The sequence below is a fragment of the Leptosomus discolor genome, chromosome 11, assembly GCF_034619465.1.
Source record: "Leptosomus discolor isolate bLepDis1 chromosome 11, bLepDis1.hap2, whole genome shotgun sequence".
In the NCBI taxonomy this organism is placed as follows: Eukaryota; Metazoa; Chordata; class Aves; order Leptosomiformes; family Leptosomidae; genus Leptosomus; species Leptosomus discolor.
In genome coordinates, this window is record NC_141401.1 from 16108314 (window position 1) to 16119688 (window position 11375).

General features: G+C 54.6%; 1 protein-coding gene across 1 annotated transcript; it reads left to right on the top strand.

Moving 5' to 3' along the window:
- The first annotated feature begins 241 nt into the window (after positions 1-241).
- Positions 242-11100, top strand: INSYN1 (inhibitory synaptic factor 1). The gene is made up of 2 exons (XM_009948340.2): positions 242-424; positions 10408-11100. The coding sequence occupies exons 1-2, from the start codon at positions 242-244 to the stop codon at positions 11098-11100; spliced, it is 876 nt and encodes a 291-aa protein (XP_009946642.2).
- Positions 11101-11375: the final 275 nt, after the last annotated feature.

Here is an 11375-nt window from a genome sequence, read left to right on the forward strand (position 1 = left end):
TCTTCTGCAGCGTTCCTGACTCCGCATGGTGCATCCCGACCCTGCTTCCCGCTCCGAACCGGAGCCCCCCGACCTCGCAGGGAGGCGAGCGTGCGGCTGGGACTTTCCTGGAGGCAGGGGAACGTTAAGATGTTGAAAGCTCCCCGGCCGAGACGGGCTGCGCGGACGCCAGGCCACCCGGCTAGAGGGGAGCAGGATGGACAGAGCCGTTGGGGCCGGGAACCGAGGCCGGTAGGGAAGGATGGACTCCCAGACCTGCCAGGACAGGCAGCCCAGTGACCACCCCAGCAGCAGCAGCAGCAATTGTAGCAGCAGCAAGAGTAATTGTGAAAGGGAAAGGATCCGGAGTCGGATGAAAATGGTGATCGGGCAACTGGAAGGCATCTTACAGGAGCTCAAGGAGGTGGCCAAGGAGCTCCGGGAGGTAGGAAAGTCCTGGGGTGCCATTGCATCCCTGCGCGGGTCACAGTAGCTGCTGGCCCCAGAGGCAGTGCCCTGTCCCTGTCCCCCTGCCTGTCCCCTACCTCCGGGTCCAGGCAGGGGGAAGCAGAGCCAGCTCAGCACCCACAGCCCATCAGCCCCAGGAGGGACCTGGGGTAAAACAGCCCAGCTGATGGGCAATAGGATTTTCAAAAAGAGGGGGGAGAAAAAATTAGACACAGTTTGCAAAGTTACTCTTGACCTTGACACTGGGGTTTGCTTGGAGTCAGGGGGCCCAGCCGAGACACCAGCCCTGAGGGTGCTGGTGGTGGGAGAAGCACCATGGGGTCACACTCCAGGGCTGGGGGAGCCCAGAGCCACAGTCCGTAGAGGTCCGTGTCACAGTCAGCTCTGCTCTGCCTGGGAGGGGCTTGGGGGGTGTTTTCCAGGCCACTTTCAAACCAGAGAGGTGGATGGGGAGGGGATGGTGGGTCCCTCTGGCATTGCAGAGAGGACCGAAAATATGACATCAGCCCTGGGTGCCATGAGGGGGTGTCCATGGGGTAGGCAGGGGACCAAAGCGACTGGCTGTCCTGTAGCCTGGCTGTCAGAGTCCATTGCTTCTGCAAAACCAAAAAATATGTATACACATAGAAAGTGTGGCTGGAGTTTCCTCCCAGTGCAGAGGCACAGCAGAGTTGGTTTGGTGGGGAATTTAGTATTTCTGTGGCTCAAATGTTTGGGCCACACATCTCCAATGTGGAGGGGAAGGGACCCTGGTAATTTAGGACATCTCTGCAGGTGATGGGGGAAATGGTGGATGGAAAACATGCGGTAGCGTTGAGCACGGCGTGGCAGCTTGCTTTTGCAATAGGACAGGCGGGCATTTGCATCGTCTCTGTGGCCTGAGCCGAGCACAGTGTTATATGCAGAGCAATGTGAAACCTCATCTCCCCCCAGGAAGGGCAGAAATATGTGGAGGTTTTGCCATGGCGCCACCACGGAGCAGCCCTGTGCGGGTTGGTGACATTTGGGCGACACCGAATGAGTGCTGATGCAGGTGGACCAACGTCATCCTCAGTGCAGATGCAGCTGTGGTTAGGGAGGTGACATCTTCCAGCCTGAAGCATCCCCTGGGATGCAGTGTCCTCCTTTAGGATGGCTCCGCTTGGTCCAGGAGATTTTAGGGAGGCCGTCATGCCAGGAAAGCCAGTGCCAGGGGGATTCCGTGTCCTGCCACGCTGCCACACTGAGTCTCCATGGAGGCTCGACCTGGCCATGGGCATCCCTTCCTGCACCAGAAAGCAAACCTGGCCGCCCAAAGAAAAAGCCCCCCTGATTCCTGCAATGCCAATGGGGGGGGGGGGGGCAAAACCCCTTCAACAAATCTCTGATGGGTTAAAAATTCATAATAGTAACAATGGGGAGCCAGAGCTATCTTCCATTTAGCCCAAGCTCACTCCATGCTCCTCCAGGAGCTTAAACAGGCCTTTAAAGTGAGGGTAATGGCAATCGGCCCCTTTTATTGAGCCCGTGGATTTAAGGCCAGGTGGGACCACCATGATCATACAAGCATCCCTCCTGCCAAGGATGTGGAGGGATAAGGAGGACTGGGATGGGACAAATCTCTGACCCTTTCACAGCTTAGGCCAGGTTGTGCTTCCCACCAAGCTTTGGGTGGCTCCACAAGGTCCTCGTCCAGCTCTTGGGGCCAGAAGGACCTTAAGCATCCCTGCAACATCTTTGGTAGGCTGCTGAAGTCGGGTTGTACCAATGTGTGTCGGAGCAGAGAAGAGGAGAAGGTGTCCTGAGGACACAGGGGAGGGGTAAAGGGCTCTCGGCATTCCCTGGGGACATGTTTTGGGAAGCAGGCTCAAAGGAGGAAGAATAATGTTGGAGGGTGGAAGAGCTGAGCTGGCTGCAGCAGATCCCTGTGCTTTGAGGAACAGAGGGGTGTCCAGAGGACATCCATTCTTTGCCCCTCATCCTAGGGAGGCTCTGCTCTTGTACCAGGGAGGGGGTCCATGCCCCCTGAGATGGCTTCTCCAGAGGGTGCTGTGAAGCGCTGTGGCCTGGAGATGATTTTTCCGTGGAGCTGGCATATCCCTAGACACCAGTGACCTCCCAGGCTGCATCTCATAGCTGCCCTGGAAGAGCCCCTCATATCCTGGGGAAATGTGGCCAGATCAGCACAGAGCCAGCCACGAGGTCCCCACCACGAGGTGGGCCACAAAATTCAACCCTTCTTGACAACTCCTACAACATACCCACATAACTTTGCAGCACTCAGTTGAATTTGTACAAAACAGCATAAAACTCAGTACAAGAGCAGGCTCTGGAGCTAAAACACACCAGCCCAACCAGGCTAAACCAGGCTCCAGTGACTCCAGACAAACAGAAGTCTGGTTTTCCCCAAACCAAGCAGATGCTGGGCATTAGAGGCTTTGGAAATTCAAGCCCTTGTCTTCTGGATCGCTCAGAGCAAGCGCAATGGGAGCACGTTACATGGATATTTCCTTCAAGCCCACCCGGAAAAGTATGTGGTAGACACCAGGCTGACAAATCATAAGCTCTTGGATGTCGGTGAAAGAGAAGGTGGAAAAAAATAATAAGGCCCTGTGCTTGTCTACCTTGCACGTAGCGATGCTCTTCCTTGGCTGGAAGTGAGGGGCCAGGACATGGGGACAAGGCTGGGGACAGGCAGCCCTGCAGCCCCAGGCAAGGACTGATGGCCCTGAGCTTAAGTGGGCTCATGGATGGAGGTCCTAGGTGGGGCTGCTCAGGGCCAACAAAGCCCTTCACTGCCCACAGGGCCCTGGCACTTGTGGTATTGGTGTATTCCATAACGGAGCCAGCATGGGGGCTTTGGCAATGTCCATCGCTGCCACCATCTCCTCTGCTCAGAGCTTGGCCAGTGGGTTGGGGTGCAGAGCTGGATATGCTCAGTGAGGGCAGCAGTGGACCCAATCCTGCTGTGCCAGAGGCATCTATGGAGCCAGGAAACCTTCACTGGGTAATGCTGAACCTGTTCCTCCCAGGTTCTCCTTGCAAGAGGAGCTGGGTACCAGGGCTTTGCAGGTCTGGAAGAAGCAGATAGGTCATAACCACCTTGAAAAAAACAACCCCTGAAGCCATCAAAACCTTGTGTGGGCACAAGGGCTTTCACCTGGGGACGATTCCTGCCCCAAAACCCCTCGCCAGCTCCAGGCGCAGCCGGCTCTGGCTCACATAAGGCTTTTCTCCCAGGTTGTCCCTGCTTCAGCAGAGATCTTGAGTCCCAGACTCAGCCGGGATTGCGGGATGCTCCGGTGGGGGAAGACATTGGTGGGGAACCCCAGGGCAGTCCCACTCCGCTGGCCCATCCCTGTGGATGTGACGTGGGACCAGACCCTGGTTCAGGCTCCATCCCTAGCTCACAGGAGCAGTTCCCACCTGAAGGCTGTCATTCCAGATGTCCGTTTGATTCAGGATGCTGTTTTACCAGTTTCTCCGCTCCCACTCTCCCTCCCTCCCTCTTTGCCTTTTGTGTATATAATTATTCCCCAGCACTCCAAGACAGGGCTGTATTATGTGTGGGGAAAATGATTATTAAAATCTTTGATTGAAATCGCACACTGGAAGTAGAAATCAGGCAGGAGGCAGGCAGTGAAGGCGCTTCCGCCAAGCACTTGCCACGCTGCCTGCCCTCCCACGTGCCTCCTGCCAGCCCCGGCCTTTTCCTGTGGAGATAGGGGTGATGCCACCAAGAAGAAGATATCCCAGGAGGTCCCAGCTATCTCCACTGCAAGGCTGAGTTCCTTCCCAACCTTGGGGGATTAATGCTGGGGGTCAGAGACCATCCATGGAGTATATTCAGAGGTGGGAAATAAAAACAAACACCTGTGCAAGACTCCCTATGTGCAAACCCCCCAAAATCCCACAGGAAGGGTCGTATCTCCCCTGTGCCCCCTGACATGGGAGCAGTGGGGGTCCACCACCAAGAGAAGGAGCACCAAGGGGTCCCCTCCAAGCCTTTGGCAGGAGGAAAATCCTCCCTGTAATCCCTTATGATAATAAATACCTTCATAATGTTGTAATCAATAGCTGATTAGCTGGGAATGCTTGGGAAAGTTCATGGCAAGAAGGCGGCTTATTATTCTAATAATAACATGTTTTAGAGATCTGTGGAATGATTTTGAACTATTTAGCAGCTGATGATCTAGCAAATGATCCCGAGATCCGCAGCACGCTCATTTATAAGCATCAGCTCGGGGAAGAGAGGCCCCCGTAACCCAGCTTCAGATTGCAAGCTTCAATTAATCATTTATTCCCTATTAAATATTTACTCACCTTGCCTGTGCCGGGAAGTGGTTTGAGAGATGCAGGAAGGTCCCTGCTCCGGGATTGTTTGGCTGTGGGGTCGTGGGGCTTTGGGGATGGCTCTTTTTCCCCCATGGAGGGAGGAATTGATGTTGGAGGTGATGGTGTCAAGTGCCTCCGGGATGATTCAACGCTTTGAGAATAGGGTTGGGGGTTTTTTTGCATGGGCCACACAGTCCCGTTGCGCATCCCCTCCATGTATTAGCTGGCAGCAAAGCACAGCGCAGGGCCAGGCAGGTTGGATCCAGCCTGGGAAAGCAGCTGCATGGTGTGGGAAAATGCTTTTCCCCCCCAAAATGTGCTGCTGGAGGTGCACAGCAGTGTGCTGGGGACGGGGACATCAGCGGGGGAGTATGGGGTGGGGGGGGGATATATACACAAAAATCCCTGCTCCTCTCCCAGCCCGGCTGGGGATGAGACGCTTTGCTCTGGGTTGGGAAAACAGCTGCATCTCACCGGGGGGCAGCCAAAGGGACACACAGACATCACAGAAGCAAAGACACCCTGCTTTGATCTCCCCACCCCAGACCCCACCTTTGCCCAGCAGTACCCGCTCCAAGCACCGATCCGCTTCACCCATCTGCTTCAAAGGCCATGCCGGGATGACGGGGCCGTTAGATCACACCACTTTGATCCCAGCATCTTCCAGCTCCTCCCTGGCCTCGGGAATACACATTACCAGTTACCGGACACGAAGACTTTGAAGTCCCCTCTCATCCTCCCGCCTCATCCCTCACCTCTCCAGCATCTTCTCAAGCTTCCAGGAGGTTTAGTTCCTCAATAGGAAGCAGCATGGCCAAAATGTGGAAGCTGGAGCCACCAAGCCCAGCTTGCAGTCAGGGACCTCCGTGCCTGATTTGCAGCCAACAAAGAAAAATCCCATTAAAAAACAACGATGCTCCAGATGTTCAACATCTGCCTTAGCTGGGGAGGTAAACACCCAAACTGGGGCACTCAGGCTTTTATCAGAAATACTTCTGGCTGCCAGTAATGTCCATGGGCACAGGGACCATCTGTGGGGCGAGGGGAGCACCCAGCACTCCCAGTTGGGCTGCATGGTGGGAGCTGATTTTCGGGCTGGGGATGAACTGGTCAGCACCGTGGTTTAGCACATCTTTGCTCAGTGCCCATCTCTGTGGTACCACGGGGACGTGGGCCCATCCCTCTGCCTCAGTCTAGTTCATCTTCCGATAGTTCAAAGCTCATCCCTCTGGGTGAGAGCTGAGCACCCATGGCCACCCAGCGCCTGCTTTCAGGGCACTCAGGTGCAACAGGATGAGGCCCCTTGGTGAGACTGCACAAAACGTCAAGGGGAATTATTTTTGCTCCCTATTTTCCTGCTACCAGGTACCCCTGGTTTGACCAGGGATGCTCTGCTGTCACCAGAAACGTGGCTTTTTGCAACAAGGTGGAACCTAAAGCTGGGGGAGGATGGGGACACATCCTGTCTCAGTCACCCCCATGGCACCTCCAGCACACGGCAGGGACAACCCAACCCTCATCACCTGCTTGTAGGAAGACAGAGCTGCCCCAATTCCCAGGGAATGAGAGCATCACTGGGGTCTCACCCCAAACTGCCCGATGCCAGGCAGCAGGATGGGATCTGGTCCATCCATCCCTCCCTCCCCATTGCTCTCACCCCAGCTCCCTCTGCCAGCAGCAAAGGCCTTAGCTGAAAAAGCTTTGACAACCTGCCTCAGGAAAGAGAAAAGGAGGGGGGGAAACCCCCCAAATCCTACTTTACATTTAAATCCTCAGCAGGTACCAAGTGTCACGTAGGTATTTAACATCCCCCCCACCCCATGGCACCACCACCCGTTTAAAATAGAAAGCGCTCCTAAAAATAGCCCTGAGTGAGCCACTGCTGATGTGACACTAATCCCAGTGTGCCGCGATGAGGACCAGGATGGGGACGAGGACTGGGATGGGGATGTGCCTCCTCCTGGCACCAACCGAGCCCAAATTGCAGCAGGTCCCTTTAATAAGGATGAGGAGGAGCAGGGACCCTGTGTGACAGGGACCCAGCCCGAAGCCCAGGGAGATGCTCACCCTGAACCCAGTGTTGTAATCACCAAGCCTTTGTGAAAACAGAGGTGATCTCATTTGAGCTGAGAGTTTCAGCAGAATCATTTGCTGCCTTATTAAAAAATAATAATAGCCAGGTGTTTCCCAAAGACAGCTCTTTTCCTGCCTTTTTTCCTAATTCTTTCTTGTCACAGAGAAAGAAGAGGTCACATCATCTTTTTTCTTCTTCTTCTTTTCCTCAAGTTTCACCCTTTCTCCTGCAAAGAAAAGAGAGGAAAAAAAAAAAAAAAAAAAAAAAAAGAAATCTGGTGGTGCATTGGGAACAGAAGCAATTGCCTTTTCTAATTTCAAGACTTTCTTGTGGATGCTGGTGCGGATGCTCCCAGCTTGCCCTCAGCACCCTTCAAAGCCAAAGCTTGAAGGACAGATGGGTCCTTGACCACCCTCCCTGGAGGTCTTACGTGGGCAAGGAGGCAGGAAAAATAAGTCGGAGATCATGAGTAAGGAGCTTAGGTAAAGCCCGTTGCCTTCTGCTGCCTGAGATGAGAAGCATTCAGCTTGCTATCCCCAGCACTACCCTGCTTTGGGGACCCAAAGACTGTCCAGAAGATGGACATGATGTAGGTCCGAGGTCCGTCCTGCAAGCAGGACCAGGGATTGGCTTCAAGAGGTCCATCCAGGAGAGAAACCACCCATGGGGCCAGCACGTGGGGCTGGGGACAGCTCCTCATGCACCACAGCTCAAAAGAAGATTGTGAGCCCAGGGCTAAGCTAACGGGTGTTCCTGAGCCGTGGGTAGGGTGGGTTGGGGTTTCCAGGTGGGGCTGATTGGGGCCATTAAGGTGTATTAGTGCCCATCCCCATCTGCTCAGGTCTGGTGGTGAGAGCACTCCTTTCCAACCCATCCCTTTTTCCCTGGAAAGATGTTTTTTGGCATCTTTTATTGCCAACATGGCCAACATGCTCCCAGGCAGCAATCTCCAGCCCTTCAACCTGCATTTTCCTGGTGACACCAGCTGGTCCCTTCTCAGAAAGGGTCTCCTCACTCCCGGGTCTCCTCAGTTGCTGTGCTCTGTGTTTGCAGCAGGCAGCAAACACACACATTGAACCTCATCACCCTCACCCAAACCATACCGGAGCCCTGTGCCCCTTGGGGTTGTGCCCCCATGGAGGTAACACTATTTTGTTCTCCAGAGATGCTCATCCAGGTTGTCCACAGGTCATCACACAGCATTTGGTGGTCCAAGAAATGGTCCTAGCTGCAGCCAAAGCCTGGTGATGTCCCACAGGGACCTGCAGCTGATTTAAAAGGGGGGCTGGTGGGGGGTGGTGCTGAGTGCCCACAGATGGATCTCCCCAACAGGCAACTGGGGGCTTGGGGTCTCCCATCTTTGGTGCTATCTCCTTGGGAGCTTGGCAGAGCAGGAGAGCTGCATGGACAGGGTGGTCAAACAAGTGACATTTGGAGCTCAAATATGGGAATTTTATTAAAATCAGGTCAGCAGAATGTAACGGAGCCATTTTGGCTGTTGGCAGCATAATCAGTCCCCTGGGCTTCTGGTTTCAGAAGCCCAAACATATTAAACTACCCTTAACTCTGCCCATGCGTCCTCATCCACCATGAGGGCTTTGTGAGAAGCCTGCCCTGCTGAGCTGTAGTTTATGGTGCGTTTCTAGTGATTTATGGTGTGACTCAAACCTCTGCGTGCCGGCGTCTGGCAAAGTGATGCAGAGACCAAGGGCAATGTGGCACTGTGGTAGCTGCTTTTGGATGCCCACCCAACATGAGGATGGGATGGGGTGTCTGAGCCCAAGGACTCAGTTTCCACCAGAAAAAGTGCTTGAAAAAACAGAGTTATGGGATAACAGCAGCATAAAAATGACAGGGAGATGTGCCATGATTAATTATTCTTGGTGGATGAGGAGGTTCAACACCCATTGATGAACCACGGATGTGGTGGAGATATGGCAGGGCTTTTCAGTAGCATGGAAAGGAAATGTGTCTGGCAAGGTATTGCCCATTGATCTGTCTTACCTCCATTATTTTGGGATATTTATGGCTGATTTCCACCAGGAAAGGACATGCGTAAGGGCAGCAGAAGGAAAAAGATGGGAAAAGAAATGCAATAATGAAAAATAACCAGAAAAAAAAAAGTTATGCATAGAGAAACCACCCGGAAAAAGCCAAGCAAAGGGGTTTTTTTCACTCCCAAATCCTCCGTGTGCAGGATAGGGGACCGGGGAGCAGCGGGAAGGACACAGCTCTGGGGTGCTGCGAGGGCACCGATGCCCACAATTGCCCATGATGGGGAGGATGGGAGCACAAAACGCACCAACTGGGTGTGCAAACAGGTACGAGGGTTATCGAGGGGTTTCCCCTAGCCCCCCCTCTTTGTCTGCCACTGCCCACCTCCTGCTTGGCAGCGCTGGGACCGGCCAGGCCCTCTGCCAGCTCCCCTGGAGAAGGGGGGGATGTGAGCCAGCAACCTTGCCAAAAATACACACTTCCAACCGCCACTGAGTTGAATTTTCACATCGTGCTCTGCCTCCCACACAAAATAAAGCGGCGCACCGCTCCCCCGCCCCCCCCCGCACACGTATATACGCGCAGAAACACCAGCCAAGAAACATCACGATGCTCCCGGAGACACAGCGATGGGTCCATCTGGATGTCACAGCAGCAGGTGCTCACTTAGGATTGGGGAGCCCCAGGCAGGATTAGTGCTGTGCTCGGTGCTGGGCAGCCTTTGAGCTGGATGGGATTAAAGACTTGCAGGTGGGTGATGACCTTCTTGCATCCGAACGTCTAATAGATGGACACCACAGTCCATGGGAGCCACGGGAGGAAGGAGATCTTCCCCTTCCAGCCCTGCCTTTGGTTTGAACGTTGGCTAGGACATTGCATCTATTATTTTTAATTTTTTAAGGGCTTGTTTTATTCATGCTCCACGTGGGATCCATCCCCTGTAGTGTAGTAGGGCCATGACCCCATCCCCAAGCCACCACGGGTCTTGATATACTCGACACCTTGCAAGAGATGGAGGGTCAGGGACGGAACCCGTCAGCATCCCAGCCAGGGTGGGGGGTGACAGCACCGTCTCCACAGCGCCCTCACCTTCCCGTGTATTTTGTCCCCCGACCTAGGGACATTTTGCAACCCATGACTCAGTTTCACCACCCACAGAGCTGCCTTTTCCGGCGGGTGGAGGTGGCAGTTGCTGGGGGATCCCCACGGTCAAGTGCGAGGCATCAAAGGACACAAGGTGTGCCGGGATTTGGGGTGGCAGTCGTGGTCCCAGGGGCAAGGCAGACCCCAGGGCCGCTCCAGGAAGGGCCCATCCTGCTGCACCAAGCACCCAGGGGCACCAAAGCCTTCACCACCTGCTTGGAGCCCATGGGTGCTGTTCCACCAGGTGGGCTTCGGTCCCTGCCGAGGGGCTCCCAGAGCAGCCACGCTCGGGCTGGGACCTCCCAACTCATTACACCAGTGGTGCCGGAGGGAAATGGCAGAGATTTAGCAATGTGGTGTTATTGCAGAGTGAAAACGGGAGGGTTCCATCCAACGGCTCCTCTCTGCCCATCCATTTGTCTGTCTGTCCACAGGTGGTGAGCCAGATCGACCGACTGACGTCTGACTTTGAGTTTGAGCTGGAGCCAGACGACTGGACAACCGCAACGGCCAGCAGCACCTCCAGCAGTGAGAAGGGGGGAGGCACTTTTGAGCTGGGACCCCTCGATTTTGCCGCCTCTGACATCCTCTCCGACAGCTGGGAATTCTGCTCCTTCCTGGATGCTTCCACCCCCTCCGACCCAGGCGACGGTCCCGAGCCTGCCCGGCCGCAGCCGCAGCCCCCACCAGCTCGCCAGCCTGATTACCGGCTGATGAACGGGGGGATCCCCATCACGAATGGTCCTCGGGGAGGTGGGACCCCAGATTCATCCAGCGAGGAAGCCTTCAGCACGTCGGCCAGCCAGAAGATCTCGCATCACCGGCCGGCCGGCACGCGGGAGCGGGTCCGATTCAGCGACAAGGTGCTTTACCACGCTCTGTGCTGCGATGATGACCGGGACGGTGACAGCACGGCGTCCCCAGGGGATGATGGCCCCGAGGAGCCCGGCCATAAGGTGCTGGCGGGGCCACCTTCAAAGCATCCTTCCACCGGTGGTGGTGGTGGTGGTGGAGCCCCGGCGCGGCGGCTGATGAGGAACAGCAGCACGCAGACCGTAGCCGATAAAAGCACCCAGACAATGCTGCCTTACGTCCCGGCCAAGCAGAAAATTAAAAATAAAAACTGACGCTGGCTCCACCACACGGATTTGGGGAGGGCGGGTGAATGGGGGGATTCCTGGGGAGGGACAGAAATATATATATATATATATAAATATATATTTAAATAAATCAATACTAATAATAAAATCAACATGAAAAGGTGGCAAAGAAGACAAATGTCCCAACTACCTACCCGTCATTTTCGAGGCTCAGGGAATTTTAAACTGTTCTTTTTGTGGACAGAAGCTTCAGATCAATAAACCGTCCATCATGGAGAAATAATAACAATAACATATATATA

Bases quoted from the DNA above. Each gene is read 5' to 3' on its own strand.
- INSYN1 (XM_009948340.2), top strand. From the start codon at position 242: ATGGACTCCCAGACCTGCCAGGACAGGCAGCCCAGTGACCACCCCAGC. The intron at 425-10,407 runs GTAGGAAAGTCC...GTCTGTCCACAG, and splicing joins TGGCCAAGGAGCTCCGGGAG to GTGGTGAGCCAGATCGACCG.